A 24,783-nucleotide genomic window follows, 5' to 3' on the forward strand; every position below is an offset into this window, starting at 1 on the left:
GCTCCCTTGAAGTTCCCCCACCTTCCCATTCTTTCAGGCTCCTGACATAGCTGCCTTGGCATGGAGAATGCCTGCTGCGGTTGCCTTAAACCTCAGCGTTGCGAGGGCTGCAGCATCGCATGGGAAAGGCGTTTGCTGTGTGTTTGCTCGTCCCTGCGTTTTATCTCAGCTTCCTTGGTGAAAACAAATTGAGGCAAACCTGGGCCCTGAAGTTCCAAGTTGGGATGCTGACACCAACCAACCAACCAAAAAGTGCAATTGCTAACCTAGCCGCGAACCGGCAAAGGCAGTTGCTCTGTCACCTGAGCTTCATTTCCAGGCCATGTTTGAGTTGAAAGCTGCCCGCAGGTTGGCATGCTCGATGCTCTGTTTCACAAGTCCTTCCCCATTTAATTGTCCATTTCAGGCCATGGAGAGAGAGGTCGTTGCTGCATTAGGCAAAGGTGAGCCGAATGAGATAATGAGCAGTGCCTTCAAACTGAGGGTCACTCGTGAAGACATCCACACCCTAAGGAAGCTTTGCTGGCTAAATGATGAGGTAAAAGTAGCTGCAGCACAGGGATCTTCTAATGGAGCGTTTATTTCAAAATACCCCTTCAGCGTGTACACAAGTCTTTGCAAAGTTATTTGATGACCTGCACTGCAGAGGCTAGAAATCTCTGTACGGTTCTTATTTTAGGTACTGAAGGGTCCGGTGCTTCTGGCAGTTCCTTTACTTGTATTGTGCCGCTTCCAGGAGTTAGTGTAGGTTCTTGGAGTGGGTGGCAGGTGTTTTTATCAAACTGCAGATGTCACCAAGTGGGAAATTCTCACAACAAAAGCTGGCAGCTGAGGCTGGAGTTCTCTCAGCTGCGTACTTCAGGGTGGCCAGAAAAGACATCTTGCTGTGCTTTTCATTTGGTAAGCTAGTGTCTTGTTTTACATCTCAAGCTTACTCTTTATGGTACAGGTCATCAATTTCTACATGGGTCTAGTGATGGAAAGAAGTAAGAAGGAGGGATATCCATCAGTCCACGCTTTTAGTTCGTTCTTTTATGAAAAACTTGCTTCTGGGGGCTACAAAGCCGTGGGAAGATGGACGAGGCGTGTGGATGTCTTCAACAAGGACATCATCTTAGTGCCCATTAACTTGCGTTTGCACTGGACACTAGCGGTGAGTCAAATGGGCTTGTTATTTAGAACTGGCTCGGGAGAAAAAGCTGGGAAGAAAAGTCATGTAGGTTTGTGCAGCACAAGGTGGTGCTTTGTCTAACAGTCACCTTTGAATAACAGGTCATAGACACCAGAAAGAAGACCATCAAATACTACGACTCCCTGGGACAAGGAGGGGACAAGATTTGTGAGACTTTGCTGTAAGTAACTGCTCAGTCAGTGCTTTTGTGTTGTGAATGAGGAGAAGGTTTTTGGGTTTTGCCCCTGTGACAGGGCTGCAAGTTTCCACATGTCTTGTAGATAACAAACCAGAAATCTTGGATTCGCTTGCTGCGAGTTGTCTGACATTGACTCCTTCCCTAGTCTCACGTCGTCCCCTCCACCCAGCGTCTTGGGTGCCTGGGTTCTGCCACCTTCCCCCTATAGCACAGACAAAGACATGGTAGCCCCGTGGCACACGGGCACCAACCTTGTTAGTGATCAATAAAACCCTCCTGGCACTCATCTTCCTGTGATCTTTCAGCAGCTCTTTTTTTCTCGGCCTGAATTACAGCAATGAAGAGTGATTTTGCTTTTGTTTTAACCAGCAAATACCTGCAAGAGGAGAGCCGTGAAAAAAGACACGTGAACCTGAATGTTTCAGAGTGGACTGTTCACAGCATGGAGCCACATGTGAGTGAGCACTGCTTGCACTTGAAACGTGAACTAGAACTCCTTGTCACGAAGCTCTTAACGCTTTCTCATAAGGCCAGGACTTCAGAGAACAGCCATAAGCATCTTCTTCTGGTACCACATCGGGCTGCAAGTGGACCAGGAAACCATGCTGGGATGAAATCTTTGCGCAGTGCCTCTCCTTGCTGGCTGAATACTTTGTTGGGTTTTTTTTAATTGCTCTGCCACGTGAAGGTGAATTTGGCTTTGCCCCCATTTCACAAGTCAAATTTCAAGTCTCTTTAGCAGTTGTCAGAGAACGTGGGCTGCTTGTTTGCAGCCGAGATCCTGGCACGTGACAAAGCAAGGGGTTGGGCTGATGTTTCTCGACAAGTTAATAGTGAAAAGCAGCACCGAAAGCCTCGATTTAAGGGATGTCACTTCAGAAAGACACTGTAGAAACCTCCAGACACCTTGCAGGGAGGAAGCCTGCTGTCCCTTATCAGCCTGCCAGGAATTTGGCTTGTAACATCCGAGCGTAGGAAGCCGAGGGGAGGGATGATGTGCAGTTCCTGGGGTCTGTTCCTTGTGTTGGGGGGCGGTTACTGGGGATGGTGCAAGTTCAGGAGTGTCTGGTTAGGGTATTTTTGGTAATGGGTGCTGCTTCCAAGTTGCTTTTCCTTGAAGATAGAGGCAAATTCTCCATCTTCTTTGCATTCATTAGGAAATCCCTCAGCAATCAAACGGAAGCGACTGCGGCGTTTTCACCTGCAAATACGCAGATTACATCTGCAGAGACAGACCGCTGAGCTTTACACAGGTGAGTGAAGGTTCTAAACAGCTCCAGCCCCTTTCGCACAGAGACACGAGCCAGGGAAGTTACGCAGCGGCTGAGGTGTCTGCTCCCAGTGAGATTCCTCTTGGGGGAGATACTGGAGCCAGGGGGTTTGTGGGATCTGGCCTTGGGATCTTTGGGAGAAATGGGTCTCAGCCTTTGACCAATGTAGACACTGGTTCTTTTCCAAGGCAGTGCTCTTCTGTGAAAGTGCTTGTGAGCTGTTGTGTGGTCAAGGAGATCTGGTTTTGGTGGAATGTCACCCTCTTAGGAGCTGTGCGGGTGAAAGCCAGGCTGTACCTGAAGGGCAAGTGTTGACAGTTCTTAAAAGGAAGTGTATATTAACTGGGTGTTTCTGCGTATTTTGTGTCTCTTTCTGCCATGACGTGTATTTCACGGTGTTTTCTTTTCTTTTCAGAGCCACATGCCTTACTTCCGTAAGAAGATGGTGTGGGAAATACTCCACCAAGAGCTGCTGTGACACCTGCACTACAGGAGTAACCCTGGGGTCACCTTTGGGTGACCAACTCTTCTTCTAGTTACTTTTTTAATACTTTGTTGTTGTTGTTAGAAATTTTTCTCTGTAGGTTAAGGAAAACATTTTTCTCTGTAGGTTAAGAAGTAGTGGTTAAGATTGTTATTCCCCCCCACCCACCCCACCTGCCCCTATTTTGGAGACAGTAACTCTCTTTGAAATTAGCTAACACACCTTAAGTGCAAGCTGGAAAGGTTGGTGTCACCTGGGCAAGGGAAAGCTTAAGAACAAATGCTGTGAACTTCCATCGCAGAGAGGGCTGCTCACACCTCGCAGCGCACGTGGCCGCGTTCTGGACGAATGGGACTCATCTAGTGGTGGCAACAGTTGCATGAGCTGAACTTCTCTCACAGCGCACGTGGTCACGTTATGGACAAATGGGACTCATCTGGTGGTGGCAACAGTTGTGTGAGCTGAACTTCTCATCCCAACAAGAAGGTGCTGAACTACTGTTTCCTCAAAGAGAGTTTTCTTCTGTTTCTGGAGTAATCTACCATCTACTTGATGCCTACAAGTGGATTTGTGATGACCATCAGAAGAAAGCATTTACCATCTTTTGATTTGCGAGAGAAACCCCTGTGGTTGGGGTTGGTTTGGTTTTTTTCTGTCTCCAGGGAGTTTTATAATGTGAAAAGAGAAGTATTTATTTATTTTTATTGAAATATATATTTAAATTATTTAAGAGCCTTACTGGAATGAAACTTGATCTGGTAATGAGAGTGATTTAGGGTTTTTTTGCCTTTGAAAATAAGGTTGACGTATCAATGTGGGTTTTAGCTCACTCACAGTCTATGGAGGAAGACGACTCTGGCCAGGCTGGGTATCAGAGCACCAGAACCTCCAAGCGATTGTCCCAAAATGCTGAAGGGACAACCAGGACGTTGTTCAGCAGCGAGAATCCCAGGAACAGCCAAGTAGGAGATTATTGCTGCTCTGCCGCAGGCGCTGCCTCCAGGCGTCTGCCCAATGAAGAGCTTGTGTCGATCCTCGCTCTGTTACGCTCAGACCCAGCTAGATCAGTTTAAACATGGCGTTTCCCCCTTTCTTTCATTTTTTCCCCCCCTCTAGCTTACACTCTGCAGCTGGAGTGGGATTTCAGGTCTTTCCTTGACCATCGTAGAAGAAAAATTGCCCAAGAGGTGGTTTGGAAGCCCCGTGTTGGAACGCTTGTACAAATGACCGTGTGGTGGTGTTTCTGTAATGGCAGTTACCATCATGTGAGGTGATTCCTGCCTGCTGATGCGGTCTCTCCTCTCCTCGTCTTCGGGGGGAAAGCTGGTGATTTTGGGGCCATGCCCTCTGTCGCCGTGGGTGGGATCAGCCTTCCCGGTGCTGCTCCTCGCCTGAAGGTCTGCTCTCCTGGGCCGGCTGACGCGGTGGTTTGGCTGTGGTGCGGGTCAGCAGCCAAATCGCCCTCTGCTTTCAAAGTGATGAGCTTAATCCGTCCCCAAATCAGAGGAGGTTCTCCAAAGGAAGGACTATTGCAAAGGCAATGTGTCGTGGTTTGTCCCTCCATGAGATACTACATCTTCCCGGGCTCCCGGAGGACGTGGAAGATTTTAGCTGTTTATTACCGCTAGGACGCAGTAGCTGAATGCTTGAAGTGTCCTTTCCCCTTCCCTTGGGTTCTCGCTGTCTGGGGGATGCAGTTTTGAGGCTGACCCTGTGCTCTGCTGAGTACAAAAGCAGAATCTGGGGTTTTTTTTGGGGAAAATGTCCCATGAACCAGACAACAAGCCCTGCAGAGGGGCGAGTGGGGTAAGGACACTTCCCACGTCCTCCTGGGCCCCCCCCGTTAAGCAGAGGGGGCTCGGGAGTGTGATGGAAGGAGCAGGGTGATGCTGCTGTGAACACCTTACCTGGTGCCTTCGCACTATGACACTTCGCAGATGACACTAAACTGGGCGGGCGTGTTGATCTGCTTGAGGGAAGGTTGGCTCTGCAGAGGGATCTGGACAGGCTGGACCGATGGGCTGAGGTCAGTGGTATGAGGTTCAACAAGGCCAAGGGCTGGGTCCTGCACTTGGGTCACAACCACCCCACGCAGCGCTACAAGATTGGGGCGGAGTGGCTCGAAAGCTGCCCGGCAGAAAAGGCCCTGGGGGTGTTGGTGGACAGCCGGCTGAATATGAGCCAGCAGCGTGCCCAGGTGGCCAAGAAGGCCAACAGCCTCCTAGCCTGTATCGGGAATAGTGTGGTGAGCCGGACTAGGAAGTGATCGTCCCCCTGTACTCGGCACTGGTGAGGCCCCACCTCGAGTACTGCGTTCAGTTTTGGGCCCCTCGCTACAAGATGGACATTGAGGTGTTGGAGCGTGTCCAGAGAAGGGCTCCAAAGCTGGTGAGGGGTCTGGAGGACAAACCTTATGAGGAACGACTGAGGGAGCTGGGGTTGTTTAGCCTGGAGAAGAGGAGGCTGAGGGGAGACCTTACCGCCCTCTACAACTACCTGAAAGGAGGTTGTAGAGAGATGGGGGCTGACCTCTTCTCCCTGGTGACAAGCGATAGGACGAGAGGAAACGGGTTCAAGTTATGTCAGGGGAGGTTTAGATTGGATATGAGGAAACATTTTTTCACTGAAAGGGTTATTAAGCATTGGAATAGGCTGCCCAGGGAGGTGGTGGATTCACCATCCCTGGAGGTGTTTAAAAAAAGGGTAGATGTGGTACTCAGGGACATGGTTTAGAAGTGGCTCTTGTCAGGGTAGGCTAATGGTTGGACTCGATGATCTTAAAGGTCCCTTCCAACCTCAACAATTCTATGATTCTATGATGGGCGAGCGCGTGTGCGGTGTGAGTAATGCCCTGCCGCCCTCGGCGGGGCAGGGGGGACACACAGTCCCCATGGGGCTTGGCACGGTTGTGATGCTGCCGGCTGCCCCGTGAGGTGGTCCTTGCTCACAGGAAGGCCGTGGAGGGGGCTCAGCCCCCAAGGCTGGCTCAGACCTGGCCTCACATGGCCAGTGACCACAGGTCTACCAGGAGCAGAGTCATCCTCGGCTGGGGATGGCGGGGGGACAGCAAAGGTGAAAACTGATGCTCTCTTTGTGATTGCTCATGCTAGAGGCAGGGAGGGGATTTATTTTGTTTCCAAAACACGTGGGCGTGACGAGTGCCCTGATTTGGTGCTTTGAAGTGTTACAGGAGCGGCACCGGAGCCTTCCCCCCTCGGGGGCCACCTCTCCGTGGCACTGTGTCCCTGGTGCCCGATGGGTGGGAGGGAAAGAGCACAGCTCTAGGGACCGTGGGGGTTCCCGTGAGAGCCCGCGTTTGGAGCACTGCATCCAGCTCTGGTGCCACCAAGAGCAGAAGGACACGGAGCTGTTGGAGCGGGGCCAGAGGAGGCCCCGGAGATGCTGGGAGGGCTGGAGCCCCTCTGCTGGGAGGACAGGCTGAGGGAGTTGGGGTGTCCAGCCTGGAGAAGAGAAGGCTCCGGGGAGACCTCCCAGCCCCTTCCAGTCCCTAAAGGGGCTCCAGGAAAGCTGGGGAGGGACTCTGGATTAGGGAGGGGAGCGACAGAACAAGGGGTGCTGGTTTCAGAGGGAAGGAGGGGAGATTTAGATAAGATCTCGGGCAGAAATTCTTTGCTGTGAGGGTGGTGAGCCCCTGGCCCAGGTTGCCAAGAGAAGCTGTGGCTGCCCCATCCCTGGAGGTGTCCAAGGCCAGGTTGGAGGGGGCTTGGAGCAACCTGGGCTGGTGGGAGGTGTCCCTGCCCATGGGATCTCTCAGATGATCTTTAAGGTCCCTTCCAACCCAAGCCATTCTCTGCTTCTCTGATTCCACAGAAGACAGGATCCTGGCCTTGGCCCTGCTCGGCTGGGCAGGACCACCTTTTTTTCCTCATCAGCCTGTAATTTTTTAACTTATTGCAGCATCAGGAGGAGTTGTGGAGGTGATAAGGAGTTTAAATTTTTAACCTTCCCTGGAGGTGGCAAAAAAAAAATATTAAAGAGAACGTAATAATTCTGAGCAGGAAACTGCAGTGTCTGGCTTGGAATATGGCCTTTTCTCTTTCAGATTCACTGTGAGAAGCTTTAATAGTACAAGTGTTTCTACTTCAGTGCAGATGAGGTTAGGAAAATTTGGTTCCCAGGAGGTTAAAAATGCTACATGGGAATGAATGCTGAAAGACAGGGATGAGAGAACAGACTCGTCCCGCCCCCGGTATCACCTCTGCGTTGATGTCTTCATGTCCTTCCTACAACTGTTATGTTTTTAGGGAGGTACTATTACTTGTGACTTGCTCAAGGTGGATTTCTGTGTGTTAGTTTTTTTATAACAAGTTGATGTAGTTGCTGTTGTGCAAGTCAACTGAAAACCAGTTCAAGACGGCAGCCGAACTTTAGTAAAAGTTTGCCAGGATAACCTGCGCTGTATTTCCAATCAGAAGGAGTGGGAACACGAAGACCTTTCGAGCAAAGTCTTTTTGAAACAGAATCGTGCAGGGTACGACAGGACAGCAATTGCTATCCCACCTGCTTCCCTAGTCTCTGCTCTTCTGTTCTTCATGCTTCCCTATTCTTCCCTTTCCTATACTTTGATTTCAAACAAAAAATAATAAAATCACGTGCGGGCAGTCTTCACCAAGGCTTCAAATGAGCGATGGCTGAACTTTTGTGAGTTATAACTAGGTAAGGTGTATGTGTGGGGGTGTGCTCTCCCCTTTTCCCCCCCCGGCTCCTGCTCAAGCCATGGCCATCAGCGGGAGTTGTTATGAGTTGCACTTGAACTGTGGGAGATGGCTGGCGACACAACCAAAGCACTGTCTGGAGTGGGACCCTAGGTACCCTGTTCCCATGAGCATATGACTATAGGTCCATTATCTTACTCCATAAAGAGTGGACAGCCCAAGAGCCCTTTGAGCTCTCCTGCACGGCAGCGGGCTGCACGACAGGATCTCCCCTTGAGTGGGGACGCTCGCTTAAGGCTCTTCTCCTCGAGGCTGAGCGATTCCTTGCTGCAACAGATTCTCGGTAAGTGACTGACAGCACGCTAAACTTTGCAATCTTAGCTAAGTGATCTAAGGATTGATTGCGCATACATAATCCTTTAGACATAAACCGTTGAGCAGGTCTGAGACTAGGATTGGATCCAGCCGCACCTCGACTCCTCTCTGAGAAGGAGTTTAGAAAGCAAGGGGGTCCTTTCTGAACCTCGTGACTCAACGGGAGGGTCTCCCTGAGAGCTTGTCTGACCCTGGCCTCTATGCAGTGACTAACCCAGTGTACCCTGGCATCGCATCGCGTAAAACACTGTCGCATTCTCTACTAACTTTGTTACATCGCTGTTTTATGTTCATAAACGTTTCACTACTCTCTTACAAGCGAAGTTATTCACTCCGCCCAAGACAGTATGCAATGTACGTGTTTGTAAAATTAAGAGAGAAAAGCACAGAGCTACAACCTGCTATTTCAGACTAGATGAGGGAGCGGCTTTTCTAATGCTCTTGCTAGTGTTATTTATGATAGTTTTGGCTTACTTAAGGCTTCTATTTCTTCGGGTCAATGGCTTTTCTACTTTTTGAAGCGGGAAGCGCTCAAGTCTCTGCAGAGTAGCAGCAGCGTTTGGATAAAGAATCTAGGATATGACTTTCCGACTCTCTGTTGAGCTGCTCCAAGTCCATGCTGCCAACAAGAATTGTGCTCCTGAAAACGTGTTCTGCTTTCTCCCTTATACTAGTGTTTGGACAGCCAGTCGGATCTGGGAATTAAATCAGCTGATTTATCTTTTTTTCCCCGATTGCGTTTCCAGCTGCACTGCTTTGCAGGCTTGACTGGATTGTGCAGCCACGAGTCCTAATGTCAGCATTGGGGATGGAGAAGAAATACCAGGTGCTTTCGCAAGTAATGGGACTTGCTATTTCAGCAGCAAAGCAAACTTAAACTGGTTTATGTCACAGTTTAAAAAGGGAGGGGAAAAAACAAAAAAGAAGGGAAAAAAAATTGGAAGTTGTGGAAGAAGAACTAAGGAAGCAGTTTGAGAAGGTTAGAAACAATCTGATAGCTGGATGCCACCAAAAGGACAGGTCGTTCTTTGTGTTCCTCCTTCATCAGCTGCCCTTGATCTGACTTTTTGTTGGGCTGGTCGGTACCCGAAGCTGTCAGAAAATCCTTTGCTTTTTGCTGCTGGACTAGTCTCCTGCCGGCTTGGTGGCACGGAGTGAGCCCCAGGGCCAGTGCAAGCGGCAGAGGTGGTGGGAGGAAGCTGGGCGTCCGTGCTTCTTGTCTGATAGTCTCATTTTTCAAAACACATTCTTGTCTTTTTTTGGCTTTTTTTTTTCTTTTTGGTGGAGTGTGGGAACTGTCATGGGAAGGGGCTGCTCTGCTTTCCCTCCCAGTGGATTCGCAGCCCCCCCAGCAGTGATCTGGTCTGGTGCTGGTGTGCTTCAGGGGGAGAGAGGCAAAAGCTGTTCCTTCTCTGTTGGATCGGTTGCTAAATTGAGTAGCAGGGAGGTGGAAGGAGTGTGAGGTGAGCGCAATTACACCTTGCGTAAATGTTATCGTAGATTTGATGATGTGTAATGTGGGGCTGCAGCTTGCCTTAAGAAAACAAGTGGAACTACGTAATTGTATAGGAATTTAGGATTTAAAATATACTTCAATCCCTTTATTTGCCGGTATCTTCCACTAAGGAAGTGAAACCTGTAACTTGGGTCCCCGTGAGGAAAACCTGGATCTCGGAAGCGCAAAGAACACGCGGTCCTCACTTCCATACCTTACGGCTGCTTCTGTCCACGGAACCCTTTTCTGTCTGCTGCCCCCCAAATAATGCTGCTGCCCTGGCATTCCCTGCCTGTGGAGCAGATGACTGTAACGCACCTTGATGAACGTGCTCAGAAATGTCATCCCTACAGCATTCCCCGTTGTTTTCAATATGCTTCAAGGATGGAGAGAATGATTTGGAAACACACAAGCCTGGACTTCAGGGCTTCCACCTCGATGCCAGCAATGCCCAATGAAGGGGAAGAACTGTTGGTAACCATCAAGGGAGCTGGGGTATGTTTGTGGGCAAGATCCTCCCTGCTGCTTCCCTCCAGTTGTGCATTTCTGGTGTCCTTCTCGGTATCAGACCACCCGTATTTCGACAAGGTTCCTTCTGTCTTGCCTGATCCCGCCAAGAGGGTGAAGTTTTATGAACAGAAGTCTTTTTCCCCAAAGGAAGAACAGCCTTAGTTTGGGGTTTGGCCCTTCTTTAATCTGGCGTTGTCTAACTCTTTTACAAAGAGTTGAAGGCTGCTTACAGCGCTATTAATACATTAACTCAGAACTCATGTCTGTGGATTGTTTCCTTTGGAAGGGAATAACGCGTTGAGGTTAAATTTGTTGTTTGTAACCTAAATTAGTTCTCAGGATTTGCACTGCCCTTTGCAGGGTTAATATGTGAGGTGGCCATAGTTTAGGACACCTCCTCCAATATTTTGACCGAGAAGAATATGGCCTTGATTCTCTTGCTCCTGGAATTCACTGAAAATCTGCTTTGTCCTGCGAGTTGTGTCCCACCCCGTCCCCACAGTGTTGGATGGGAGGCAGTTGTAAATAGTTCAACTTGAAGTTGTTTGGAAGTGGTTTAAGCACGATCCCATGTTGGTTTAGCAAATGAATTTCGGAATGCTTAATCTGGAATGCCCATTAGGCTGAATATTCAGGTTTAAGAGATGCTACAAAGGTAAAGCAGGTGATTTTTGAAAAAAATCCGGTACTGCGGTGTCATGGCTGAGCGTTCTTGATCAGAATTGACAGAAAATTTGGAACTGTTTGGTTTTAGGAAAAAATAGAATTCTGCTGCTGCTGAACTTGAAATGTTCTTTAATCTCTTGAAAGAAAGAAAACCTTCTGGTGTGGTCAAACCAAGCGTTTAGGCAACGGGACTGAAGTTAAGCTTTATACTGATTAAAAAAAAGTCTCCAATGCTAATGAGGGTCTGTCATTACCAAAGAAGATTACAAGTAAATAACAGAGTAGAGGGGGTATTATTTGAGAACAGTGTCTGAGCGTGTGACACAGAACTGCATTTTCGGTCGGTGCAAAATGAGGATTTGTTTGGAAGTGTGAAGCCTGCACATGTAATGACACTTGTGCCGGTGTGTGTATATATGGATATATATGCACCACGCGGCAGGGGAGGGAGCAGAGCCCATCTCCAGGAGTGCTGGGCACCTCTCTGGTGACACCGGGAGGACAGAGCAGGGTCTCCGCACGCCTCCCCCAAAGCCATCCTCCCAGCCCAGACCAGATGTGGAGCAGACGCTGCAGCGGGGCTTCGCTGAGCTGATGTGCCACCTCCATGCAAGCCCCTGCCATGGCAATGGTGGCGGGAAGCTGAGGGACCCCTGCCCGGCACTCCTAGTCCTTCTGGGTCCACAAAGAGGTGGTGATGGCCCCTAATCTGGCCACTGTTATGCCACTAATTTGAAATATGCTGCTTCAGCATCCAGTTCTATGAAGCTGTTTTCACACTTTTCTCCACCGTGGACAGAAACGGGAGTGTTGCAGGTGAGTTTTGGCTTCACAGAGAGAAACCGAGAAAAACCTCGCATCTTTCCTCACCCAGGAACTCAAATGCCCTGCGCCCCCTCCAGCTCTCGGCTGCAGGATTCAGCTAACACCGGCGGGATGGGGAGAGGAGAGGGAGGCAGAAGCCGACTGAAGAGGCATCTCCAAGTCGCAGGCCCTGCGGGGGGCTGCCCTGCCCTCTGCCGGGCTGCTTCCACCGCCCACCCTGCCTGCAGCCTGCCTGCAGCGCCTCTGCCATGGCCACTCCTGCCTCCAGCGCTCAGGCATCTTCCTGGGCCAGAGCCCTGAAGCATAAAGTGGAGCGGCAATTAAGGTCCTAAAGTAATGAGCAAGGTCGTTGTCATTAAACCACAGCCCACCACCACTTAAGACTCCCTGCAGGCGTCAAAAGCCAGGGGGACTTTTGTCCCAAAGGGCCATTCCTGCCCTGAGCCCTTTCATCTGCCCCCTTTGCTCCTCTTGCACTTAACCCTTCATTTTCATTCCTCATGTGGAAAAGGCTCTCCAGGACGTGGCTGCAGCAGCACGGGCACATTTCCACCCCAGAGACAACACCTGATAAACCACTAGGAAGAACCCTATTAAACCCCCCACCCCTTAACAGCGGGGCAGGGCAGGGGATGGCCCCCGAGAGCCAGCCAAGGCCACCAGGAGCCAGCCCAGCACTCGCCAGCCCCACAGCGGCCGCTTTAGCCGGGCTCCCTGCAGCGGGCCCTTGGCCGCCGCTACATCACAGTCGGTCACCAGGGTCGAACGCAGCGTCCGCGTCCCTAGTTGCAGCGGAGCCATGGCGGAACCGCACGCAGCGCCTGCAGCTCCCCAGCGGAGCGGCACAAAGCGCCGCTTGGGCCGTGAGGCCAGGGCTGGGTAAGCCCGGCAATGCCATTCCCTCACCGCCGCAGAGCACAGGAGGCAGTAGCGGGCGCGCAAGAGCCCGTGTCGCCGGGCCGTGTGGCCCGCCCCCGTCCTGCGGGAGGCGGAACGGCTTCTCCAGCCTCTGGGTCCTCCATGGGGACCCTCCGGCCTCCGACGGGCCCCCCGGGCCTCTGTGGGTCCCCCGCGAGGTCCCTCCGGCCTCGGTTGGGCCCCTGCGGCCTCCAACCCCCCCTCTGCGGGGCCTCTAACCTAAAGGGAAACGGGCCCAGGCCCGCCAGGGAGGGTTTAGCAGCGTCCCACGGCCGTCCAGGGTCCGGCTCGGGGCTTTCTGAGAGGGAAAGCTCCTCGCCTGGACGGAGGGGGCGGGCAGGCACCGGCCCAGCCCCAGCGGGGAGGAGGCGGCGGAGGGCTGGGCGGCCGCTCCCGCCTCCCTCAGGCAGCGCCAAGATGGCGCCGCCTCCCCGTCCTTCCCCTCCCTTTCGTTAGCCGCTCTGCGGGCTGGGGCGCAGTGTGGTGTCCTGCCCCGGGGTCCCCGCCACGCTCCTGGGCTGGGCTCGGCCCCTTGAGGCTTTTCCATGAGAGAAAGATGAACAATTACGGGCATGAGTGGTGAAGGTGGTGGGCAAAGGAGATAAGCGTTAGCTACTCTCGTACTGCACTGCTGCAGCGCAGTCTGCGATTTTTTGGGATGGGGGGTTACCCTGTGAAAACTTGAATTTTTTACAAATTCAAATTATAAATCTTAATGAAGTGCCCTCAACACTGGTGGGGGAGGAGGTTTTGAAAAGAGGAGGGCCTGAGCTTCTGTGGGAGCCTACAGAGTTGTTGAGTTTTCCTAATACCTTCTTTCTTTCCTGTCCTTGCTAAGGAGGCAAGTCAAATGCTGGGCATAAATAGGTGCTGTCTCCTGTAGAGCGTGGAGAAGGACATGAATGCGTCTCTCCCTGGAGAGCGGTCTCAAGTTGCTTTTATGTTCTGGCCCGTTTTTTCGGCATGTTTCAAATACTGCTCAACACTCTGTGCGCTTCCCTGTTTCTGGCGGGTCCTTGGCAAAACCCCAGTTGCAATGACACAGTTTAACCTCCTCCCGGGGTTGTGTATTCCCATGGGAGACAGAGGTAGCTAGGCTTAGATTGATTTTTTCCTTCCCTTTTGCCCATCCACGTTCCCTGGCCATGCCCACTTCAGAACAGCAAAGGTTTCCACGTTTATTTCTGAACTGGCAAGAGAGAATTCATCTTTTCTTGTGATCCACGTAATTCTAGCCCTCCAAGTGTCTGTTAAAGTGCAAAAGGAGAAGACAAGGCTGTCACAGGTGTTGGGTGCTCTGGTAAAGGTGGAGAAAGAGGCACTTGTGTTCACAAACTGTGGTTATGAACCGCAGTCAGGCGTTTAAACCGTGCTTCTCTGAGGAAGTAGCCTTGAGGAGGCTGGATTGTGCCGATCCCTGCAGAAGAATGAGGCTGGAAAGCTTTCACTGAAAAGCAGCCCAGAATGAGCTAGCTCTTGCTGAAGTCGAGCAGGAGGATACCAATATTTTGGGTTCCTTAGTTTTGCCTTCTGCCATGTCAAATATGCTGAGTAAGGTTGCATTTTTATTATAGTGTATTTGCCTTTCAGACCTCCCTCCCCGATATTTTCTGCCTGACTTTAACAGCATAGTAAAAGCAAATATTCTTGGTATTGTATGAAAGGTGCCGCTGAGGATATCGGTTCCTTTTTGTGCTCCTGATACAGAGAGAAGATAAGATAGTCCATAAGTGGTGATAGCAGCAGGTTTTGGGGGCCTAACAGTTGAAAAGGAATGATTTTGTGTAAGAAAGACGGAAGAATTCTTCAAAGAATCCTTGGCGTCTGTCATGGCATTTTGTGGGGCAAATAGAGGAAAAAACCAACTAGGAGCAACCTTTGTGCTCCATTCCCAAAGTAAAAATGTGTACTGGATTTTATGGTTGTTATCAAGTGATAGAATATTTGGACATACGCTTAATAAGAAAGGGTGCAGCGAAGAATCCTTTGAAGAACGAGTTCCCGAGCACTGCTTTAGCAGTAAGTTATTGCAGTGGGTGTCTGCATGAGTTGCTTTCCCACCTTTTGTTTCCTGTACTACTTAGTCTTTTCTTTGCAACTCCGTGTAGTGACTGAGGAACTTGGAAGGCTTAGTAATGGCTGGTATGCGGCTTTCCTTGAGGAAAGAGGAAGACTTGGCATCGTAACTGCTGCAAGTTTTTGGTGATAGGAACAGATGTAAAACGTTAGGAAGCATTAGGAGAATGAGGAAAAGAGGCCTAATAGGGTGTAGTGGGATAATGAGCTGTGTGTGAGCGGTCCGTTGCCTGGGAGAGGTTGTGGGGGGTTGATGGGGGATGCTCAGCGGTGTGCTCAGGTTGGGTGTGTGTGCCTGAGATGATCGCAGGGGTGCTCGGAGGGGGAAACCTTTGGGCTATGAAAAGTAACTTTGGAAGTTTGGGTCCTGTGAAGGGAAGTGAGCCTGGTAGAAGCTTCAGGAAGTTTCAAACCACTCTTCTGTGTGTTCTTTCCTCAGCATTTCTACACCTGTGGAGGATCCCGATGAGCCTCCAGCCAAAAAGAGAAGAACAGGTATTGGACGTTACAGAAGTCTTTAATAGGCCTGATTTTTCTTCGGTTTCATCTGCCTTAGAAAACTCTGGCTTTTGTACTTCTTTTTACTTTTCTACTTTTTCTATTTTAGTTTATTACTTTTGTAATAACCACGTACACGTAATAAACTGCATGCATGTGTGGAGGGGGGAGGAGGATGAATTGCACCCTGTGCTGCTTCTCCAGAAACAGGGAATGTTCCCCAAAGCAGGGTTTTTTTGCAGATCTGGCTGGCAGACTCACGGGTGGGTTAGTCTTTGAGCTGTGGCTCTGAGGGGCTGCTCAGTGAGGCAACTAATACAAAAATTGCCACCAAGTGCTGTTGGCAGAAAGGCGCGTAACATGGAATGGGTTACACTGCTTTAGCTGGGACTAAGAGGAGGGGCTTTGGTGCCAATAGAAATCCTAATCTCCTTTCCTATCATGTTCTTATATGGCCTGTCTTTGCCTTTTTAGATTATGACAACTCCAAGAATGGAGAGAAACCTGGAGAAGTTGCCACTGTGGGCAAGTTGCAAACCAAGGCAACTAAACGACGGAGAGTATCAGTGAGCAACGATGCTGCGAGCACAGAGTCTGGGGAAGAGGTTAGCAAGGGTTGGGAAAATAGGGCGAATCTGTGGAAGATGAAAGAGCAAGCGTCTCTCCCTGAAACGTCCTGAAGTTGGGCCTGCTCTGAGCCTGTGCAGCAGTAGGTGGTTCTTTTCCATTTCTAGCAGGCAGCTCGTGTGTGCTGGGTTTGCCTTCCTCAGCTCTGCGTCCTCTGCTCTGGCACTTGCAGCCGAGGAAGGAGCAAAGCGTTTGTTGCCTTCCAGATACTTTCCCGTCATCCCAGTTTATGGTTGTCCTGTGCTTGTAAACTGTTGTTACTCTCTTTCTCAAGCTTGTAGTTAAGGAATCAAAATACACAACTTTGCAAGAAAAACTGCGTACTTCCTCTGGATAAACCTCCTTCTGATAGGTTCCTAATCCACCGTTCCAGGGGAGGATGGCTGTAGGACTGGGACTCTGTCAAAATGAGTCATGAGCTGCTTGACTTCCCAGTTTGGTTCAAGTAGTAGTGCTATTTTTCTTATTGCCCTATAGGATAAGAGGAACAAGAAGCCGTCGTGCTGTAATTATTTGTTCGTGAGAGAGTCATTCTCTCTTATTTGTTCAAAATATGTTTTTGAAGGGCTAAACTACCACACTTTGGACTAGTGATAACTGCGTGACAAGCTTATATTGTTTTAATCACTGCAGGTATGAGAGCCTGTATTAAAAAACTAAAGTGTACTCGTCAGAGATCCTGCAAAGATTGGCATTCTTCTGCAGTCTGAGCGGGCAAATCATGGTCCCCAAGTCAGAACAGAGTTGACTAAATTTCAGGAAGTTTCTGTTTGCTGGCATTCACATGGAATTCACGTTTTACTCTCGTTGTTTTCCTTTTCTTTGTTTGTAGTCCACCTTTTCTGAGCCTCCAGCTAAAAGACCAAGATGGTCTATGGAAGAAGGAGGAACGCAACGGATTGGTAAGGCTGACATGGAGTTATGAACTCGTTTCTTTTTCACCCGCCCTTGTGCACCGTACAGCTGGAGCCCTAGAGTTCTGTAGGGCTTATCGCAGGCACAATACTAGGCAGCGTCTGGGAATACTTGAGTGTGAGCTCTGTTTCCTGCCTGCATCCTTGCATTGCCTCTGGAGTGGAGCAAGGCGTTGATCTTGTCGTCTCAGTAGACGAGCTGCCTTGGATGCAGTCCTTCAGTTCTGATATGTCCACTGTTGGCTTGCCAGAAGCAATTGTTTGAAAAGCTGATTTGGGGTAGTAGGTCCTGATAACCCTTTTTTATTTCGGGTTTTGGCTGGCAATCCCTTGTGTGCACAAGTTTCTGTAGTTGCCAGTATGAAACTCTGAAACTCTCCTCAAGTGACATAACACAAATAATATTATGATGTAGGAGAGAAAATGAGAAGTTTTCTTTTGTGAAGCTCTTGACTGTAAACTCATAAAACCCTTCAATTTCTTTTTGTAGTTACTTCCGCAGCAGGCCGGCGCGGGGCCTATGTACGAACGGCTGCTGGGGGCCCTTGGCGTCGTCCTCGCCACCGTTGCCCACCGCCCCGCGCCACCCAAAGGCCTCGTCGCAGTCCAAGAGGCCACCCCCGAGGTCAGCGAGCCGCCCTGCCCGCCTGCGGGCCACCCACGGGCCTCTCCCCCTCCCATCGCCCCGTCCCATTGCCAAACCCTGTCCCCCGTGGCCTGCCCCGGCTCTGGGGCCTTTGTGGGACCCCCCCGGGGCCTGTTTGGGGGTGGCAGGAGCCTCGGCCCCATGGCCTCGGCCTGAGGGGCTTGAACCATTAGCTGCTCTGCAGGCTGGGGCGCAGTGTGGTGTCTTGCCCTGGGGTCCCCGCCACGCTCCTGGGTTGGGCTTGTCCCCTCTGCCCGCCCAGAGCCCCCCCTGCGGGGCGGCAGGGCTCGGCGTGGGCTCCCAGGTGCCATGCGCCGCCCTCTCCCACCCTGGCACCCCTCCTCCCGGCCCGGCTCTTGGCTTGTGTGGCTGGCCGTTGGTCCCGCCGCTGTCGGGTCGCCCTGTGCCCGCGGCCAGAGTTGTTCACTCGTGATGCTGAGATGAGTGTGGGTTCCAGACGTTCCCCCCGACTCGCTTTCCCTCTGCACAGTGTAGGGGTTTGAAAAGAAAGAAAAGGGGAGGAGACTTGGAGTAGGAGTGTTGAAGGAGCAGGGAACAGTCTGTATACATGTAGGGATATCTTGGGTGGTGGAGAGGCATGGCATGGGGATGTGGCAGGTATGTGGGGTGGAAGACAGGGGGATGCCTTCCCAGACGTTAAGCATTGCAGGTGCCCCAGAGCTCCCAGTGACAGATGGCTGAGCCATCTGCGTGCCTGTCGCATGTGTCTCTCCAAGGAGAGGGAACATCTGGGAACACGTGCCATGTTTTGGGGAGTGTGGTTGCTCCCTCTGGGAGCAACTTGCTCCAGGAGGCTCTGCTGAGCGTCTCATGCTCCCCGGTGAATGGGAGAAGCGAAGGTCTTCTGGAAGGAGCCACTCGTTGCACAAGCAGTAGTTCACAGCTGCTGTGCAGAGCACAATCCCAAAGTGAAGAATGCGCCTTTGTGGGCGCTGCAGGCTGTCGTGTCACGGCCTGACCAGGAGACCCAGTTTTGCTAAGAGTTCACTGGGAGTGACAGGCGAAGCAATTAGGATGAAAGTCAAGCGAAAGTGTGTTAGACGGCTTGAGAAGCTGTCCTGCTGAAAATAAGTTTTCTAACAATGGTCTCCGAGATATGCAGTAAAATAGCAAAGCTCCCTTGTGTGAGTCTCTTGAAGGCAATCTAAAGCACAGGGTGGTTGTTATTGCTGCCCCTTGAGGTTTTTCCGTGATAGAAAGATGAACAACGATGGGCATGAGTGGTGAAGCTGGTGGGCAAAGGAGATAACCATTAGCTTATCTACTACTGTAGGTAATAAACTGCATGCGTGTGGATGTATACGTAATAAACACATACACCTGACAAACTGCATGCATGTGTGGAGGTGGGAGGAGGATAAATTGCACCCTGTGCTGTTTCTCCGGAAACAGGGAATGTTCCCGAAAGCAGGGTTTTTTTGCAGATCTGGCCGGCAGACTCACGGGTGGGTTCGTCTTTGAGCTGTGGCTCTGAGGGGCTGCTCAGTGAGGCAACTCATACAAAAATTGCCACCAAGTGCTGTTGGCAGAAGGGCGCGTAACATGGAATGGGTTACACTGCTTTAGCTGGGACTAAGAGGAGGGGCTTTGGTGCCAATAGAAATCCTAATCTCCTTTCCTATCATGTTCTTATATGGCCTGTCTTTGCTTTTTTAGATTATGACAACTCCAAGGATGGAGAGAAACCTGAACAAGTTGCCACTGTGGGCAAGTTGCAAACCAAGGCAACGAAACGCCCAAGAGCATCAGTGAGCGACGATGCTGCGAGCAGAGAGTCTGGGGAAGAGGTTAGCAAGGGTTGGGAAAATAGGGCGAATCTGTGGAAGATGAAAGAGCAAGCGTCTCTCCTCCTCTTCCTGAAGTTGGGCCTGCTCTGAGCCTGTGCAGCAGTAGGTGGTTCTTTTCCATTTCTAGCAGGCAGCTCGCGTGTGCTGGGTTTGCCTTCCTCAGCTCTGCGTCCTCTGCTCTGGCACTTGCGGCCGAGGAAGGAGCAAAGCGTTTGTTGCCTTCCAGATACTTTCCCATCATCCCAGTTTATGGTTGTCCTGTGTTTGTAAACTGTTGTTACTCTCTTTCTCAAGCTTGTAGTTAAGGAATCAAAATACACTACTTTGCAAGAAAAACTGCGTACTTCCTCTGGATAAACCTCCTTCTGATAGGTCCATAATCCACCATTCCAGGGGAGGATTCCTGTAGATTGTCATTCTTCTGCAGTCTGAGCGGGCAAATCATGGTCCCCAAGTCAGAACAGAGTTGACTAAATTTCAGGAAGTTTCTGTTTGCTGGCGTTCACATGGAATTCACGTTTTACTCTCGTTGTTTTCCTTTTTTTGTTTGCAGTCCATCTTTTCTGAGCCTCCAGCTAAAAGGGCAAGATGGTGTATGGAAGAAGGAGGAACGCTACGGATTGGTAAGGCTGACATGGAGTTATGAACTCGTTTCTTTTTCACCCGCCCTTGTGCACCGTACAGCTGGAGCCCTAGAGTTCTGTAGGGCTTATTGCAGGCACAATACTAGGCAGCGTCTGGGAATACTTGAGTGTGAGCTCTGTTTCCTGCCTGCATCCTTGCATTGCCTCTGGAGTGGAGCCAGGCGTTGATCTTGTCATCTCAGTAAAAGCTGCCTTGGATGCAGTCCTTCAGTTCTGATATGTCCACTGTTGGCTTGCCAGAAGTCAGTTGTTTGAAAAGCTGATTTTGGGTAGTAGGTCCTGATAACCCTTTTTTATTTCGGGTTTTGGCTGGCAGTACCTTGTGTGCACAAGTTTCTGTAGTTGCCAGTATGAAACTCTGAAACTCTCCTCAAGTGACATAACACAAATAATATTATGATGTAGGAGAGAAAATGACAAGTTTTCTTTTGTGAAGCTCTTGACTGTAAATTCATAAAACCCTTCAATTTCTTTTTGTAGTTACTGATGCCTTACGCTCACTGTCCCTTTGTGACAAGACAATTCCGCGTCTGAGGTAAAAATCCTTCCATTTTCTTGGAGTTCTTCTCCGAAAGGTTTATTGCCTTTCTCTTTTGTTGTTGAACTTCCTCCGTACTGCCTAACATTTGTATTTGTGTCCACAGAGCAATATTCCTCCAAGGTAGCCTGGAACTCCCTCAGGCTGCTGTACTAAGGGAGGTCTCCAGCTGCTTTTTTGGTTTTTTTCTCCCCCAGCCGATTTTAAGCTTTTTCTTTAAATCCAGATACTTCATAGCCACAGGAGATTAGATAAAGATTAAAGGTCTGTGGTAAGAGGAAGTGTAGAACTTGAGAAGAGGCTGAGGTGACAAACAGCAGTGTATCTTCAAAGCACTTATTCTGATTTTTGTTTTGACTTCTCTGTACTTTCTACTGATGGAACAGCTCGTTCTGGGTGTCATCTCAAGGCACATGGAGGAAAGGAAAGCTATCAGAAGTACTCAGCATGTATTCACCAAGGGGAAATCATGTCTGACTAACCTGATAGCCTTCTACGATGGCATGACTAGATGGATAGATGAGGGGAGGGCGGTAGATGTGGTCTACCTTGACTTAAGCAAGGCGTTTGACACGGTCTCCCACAGCATCCTCATAGGGAAGCTTAGGAAGTGTGGGTTAGATGAATGGACAGTGGGGTGGATAGAAAACTGGTTGAAAGATAGAGCTCAGAGGGTTCTGATTAGGGGCACAGAGTTTAGTTGGAGACCAGTGACGAGTGGTGTTCCCCAGGGGTCAGTACTGGGTCCAGTCCTGTTCAACATATTCATCAATGACCTGGATGAGGGGATAGAGTGCACCCTCAGCAAGTTTGCTGATGACACCAAGCTGGGTGGGGTGGCTGACACACCGGAAGGCTGTGCCGCCATACAGAGAGACCTGGACAGGTTGGCGATCTGGGCAGAGAGAAACCTTATGAAGTTCAACAAGGGCAAGTGTAGGGTGCTGCACCTGGGGAGGAACAACCCCATGCACCAGTACAGGTTGGGTGCTGACCTGCTGGAGAGCAGCTCTGTGGAAAGAGACCTGGGAGTCCTGGTGGACAACAGGATGACCATGAGTCAGCAATGTGCCCTTGTGGCCAAGAAGGCCAATGGCATCCTGGGGTGCATCAAGAAGAGCGTGGCCAGCAGGTCAAGGGAGGTCATCCTCCCCCTCTACTCTGCCTTGGTGAGGCCGCACCTGGAGTACTGTGTCCAGTTCTGGGCTCCCCGGTTCAAGAGGGACGGGGAACTGCTGGAAAGGGTGCAGCGGAGGGCTACAAAGATGATTAGGGGACTGGAACACCTCTCTTATGAGGAAAGGCTGAGGGATTTGGGTCTCTTCAGTCTGGAAAAAAGACGTCTGAGGGGTGACCTTATCAACGCTTATAAATACTTAAAGGGTGGGTGTCAGGACGATGGGGCGAGGCTCTTTTCAGTGGTGCCCGGGGACAGGACAAGAGGCAATGGGCACAAACTGGAACATAGGAAGTTCCACCTAAACATGAGGAGGAACTTCTTTACCCTGAGGGTGGCAGAGCACTGGAACAGGCTGCCCAGAGAGGTGGTGGAGTCTCCAACTCTGGAGACATTCAAAACCCACCTGGACGTGTTCCTGTGTAACCTGCTCTAGGTGACCCTGCTCTGGCAGGGGGGTTGGACTAGATGATCTCCAGAGGTCCCTTCCAACCCTATGATTCTATGATTCTATGATCTAAAGGTTGTAAACCTTTATATGTGAATTGGTGTGTACTGATAACAAACGCCCTGTGTATAAAAATTGTGATTCTCCTCTGGTGTTTTTGCTGCACCAAAGGGTTGAAGCCTATTCCAAGGAACCTGTGATGAGTGACCCGGAAGAAACAAAAGGAGGAGGAGAGGTTTATCCATATGCAACTCTGAGGACTGGTGAGTATCCCCATGATTCAAATCCGTTCCAGTTTGTAGGTAGACTTCAAATGAAAATAGGGCATTTCCTATACACTCCCACATGATATTCAAAGTTCACACTGCTTGCCAGAGTTCAAACTTCCTAACCGTACAGTCGTCATTTAAATATATTTTTTTAAATTTATCCCTCAGAAAAGGAGAGCTACGTACATCTGATGGCAATCGAAAGTTGACTTATTTTTTTAATACTACTGCTTTTCTGTGCAGGTATCAAATTGGTAGGTGTTTGCTGCCCAGAGCTGTCTCAGGGAGATGTTGTGATCAGGTAGAGTCTCTTTTAGTCATGGTTCTTGTTTCTTTTGGCTCTGTGCGCGTGTCTCTTTCCGTGCCTGTTCTTCTCCCTGCTTTAAAGCCTAGCGCTCTCTTCAGCCGTGTGGCACTGTTGTGTGCTTAAATTGTCAGTGGTTCACCTAAGCTCGAGGGGAGAGAAGGAAATAAAGGAACGGATAGAGTATGATGGGTTGAAGTAAAAGGAACATTTTCTTGCCTTTTTTTGTGGATTTAACTACTCAGTGAAGTCATTTGATGAAGCTTGTGAATACCTGCTCTTCCCCTGCTGGACTGAAAGGGGAGAATACCATGAGAGTCTGTTGTAGGTCTCCCTCCTGATAAAGGGGGTCTTTGGTGACAAGGCAAATTCTTGGTTTTGAGGAAGGCACGTATAGACAGACAAGGTTACTGTCTGTGTATGTGTTTGCTCTTCAGAGTCTGCATGGTTTTACTGGTAATCCTCTCCAAATGGGGACAGTCACTCTCTTGACTAGCCTACAGAAGGCAAGTAAATATCCTGTAGGTGTCCCATTTTTAGTTCCCTGTGCTGGTCTTAGTTCCCGTAAGCTAACTGTATGTGGCTGCAGGTAGAGTTGCGGGTGTTCCTGTTATACCTTGCAGTATAAGCCCTAGCACGCAGCATTTATCCCCAGTAGATCCCAGAGCACTTGACAGAGGAAGTGCTGTTTGCTTCCCTGTTTTCCAAATAATGAAACTGATCAAGGGAAACCAAAGGAGTCTTGCACAGGGAGGTGGGAAGGAATTTACAAAGCCTCCAGCGCTTCCTTCTATGCCAGTCTGGCTGCTCCGAAAGAACCGTGCTGGAAGCGGAGACGATGTTGTCACACGTGTGCAACCGAGGCTGTAGTCAGCAGGAGCCTTGAAAAAGCATTTCTTGTCCAGAAGGTGAATTCTTGAGAATTCCGTGGGACAGTACAGGTCCACAGCTCACTGCTCTCTCTCTTTCTCTCTCCCTCTCCACGCAGGGGCTCCCCACCAGCAGAACAATCTCTGGAACAGGCCACAGCAGTGAAACAAACTGTTGCAGGGGTAAGCTTGTGTTATTCATTATTTCGTTTTTTAGGAAAATTTAGCTATTTGTGATGAGAAATTTTTGCGTGCCTCACTTTCAGTACTTACTCCACAGTATCTGTATTTGTGCGGGCCGTCTTCCCCAGAGAAAGCAGGAGCGTGATTTGTTGAGTAGCACTATCAGAAAGGGTTTCCCGCTACTTTTCTTCTTCCCCTTTAATGTGCTGGGTACGGCCTCAAAGCCTTTACTGCACGGGCTTGGTTGACCTGCAGAGCTGGACTGTGGTATCTTTAGTGGTGTCTTGTTTTGTGAGACAGGAAGTACATCTCTTTGACTTTCGTCTCTGGTCAGGATTGAGATGAGAATTAAATTTTAGTCCTGGAAATCAGAACTGTTAATCTCCATCTCAACCTGATACCTACCTGCGGAGGCTTTTCTGGGGTTCTTAACGCTACTCCAAGGCAAACTAACTTCCTGCCTCTCTTGCCTCCGTTTAGTTTTGAGTGCAGCACTACATGGGTGCGCAGTTGGGATGCAGTCCTCAATAAAAAGTAACTTTGGAGTTGGCTGGTTAGATGCGTGTACAAAAGGCCTTCAGGTTTTAGACATGAGCAAGATTTTCTGTACTATCCTCTACCAAAAAAAAATCTGTGCTGGATTGGTAGCTTGACATCCTTTTGTCTCACAGGAACAGCGTGGAGCTCAGATCGCAGAAGATGCCTTATTGCAAGTACCTCTGGCACCTGCCCAGGCCAAAAAGTCACCTGCCTGTGATATGCAGGAAAAGAAACTGCCAAGGCTGCAAAACAGAGCAGAAGGCTTTACTCCACTCACAGAGGTACCGTAGCTGACAGGCCATTTGATAAAAGAGAAGGCTGTGAAACAGCTGCAAGGAACTCCATTTGTTACAGGTGGTTCTTCAGGCTTTTTGAAATCTGAAGAACTTGCATTTAAGCTGTTAGGGAGTGTCTGCAGCTGTGACTTCCCAGTGCAAAGGTCAGCACTAAAGCTGGTTTGAAGGATTTCAAGGATTTAAGCATCTTAGGCTCCACACACTCCTTGAGTTGTGCTCTAACCTAAGGGTTTGTGGGGCTTCTGTTACTCGGACAAAAATGAGTCCAGGTTTAACAGCAGTCTCCCAGAGCAGCGCTGACCTGATTCCTACAGTTATATGGGATCTGCCTCTCAACCTGTCCTAGCATGAAGATA

The 24,783-nt window shown here is 49.9% G+C and overlaps 1 protein-coding gene and 1 pseudogene across 1 annotated transcript; both read left to right on the forward strand.

The window, feature by feature from the left end:
- Window positions 1–409: 409 nt before the first annotated feature.
- On the forward strand, window positions 410–3,807 carry LOC134517421 (sentrin-specific protease 2-like). The gene is made up of 6 exons (XM_063338880.1): window positions 410–538; window positions 950–1,153; window positions 1,273–1,352; window positions 1,740–1,824; window positions 2,528–2,623; window positions 3,057–3,807. The coding sequence occupies exons 1-6, from the start codon at window positions 410–412 to the stop codon at window positions 3,117–3,119; spliced, it is 657 nt and encodes a 218-aa protein (XP_063194950.1). The 3' UTR covers window positions 3,120–3,807.
- A 3,966-nt stretch (window positions 3,808–7,773) lies between these two features.
- The window catches only part of LOC134517875 (sentrin-specific protease 2-like), a 104,271-nt pseudogene continuing 87,261 nt past the window's right edge, over window positions 7,774–24,783 (forward strand).

The sequence above is a fragment of the Chroicocephalus ridibundus genome, chromosome 6 (genome assembly GCF_963924245.1).
Source record: "Chroicocephalus ridibundus chromosome 6, bChrRid1.1, whole genome shotgun sequence".
In the NCBI taxonomy this organism is placed as follows: Eukaryota; Metazoa; Chordata; class Aves; order Charadriiformes; family Laridae; genus Chroicocephalus; species Chroicocephalus ridibundus.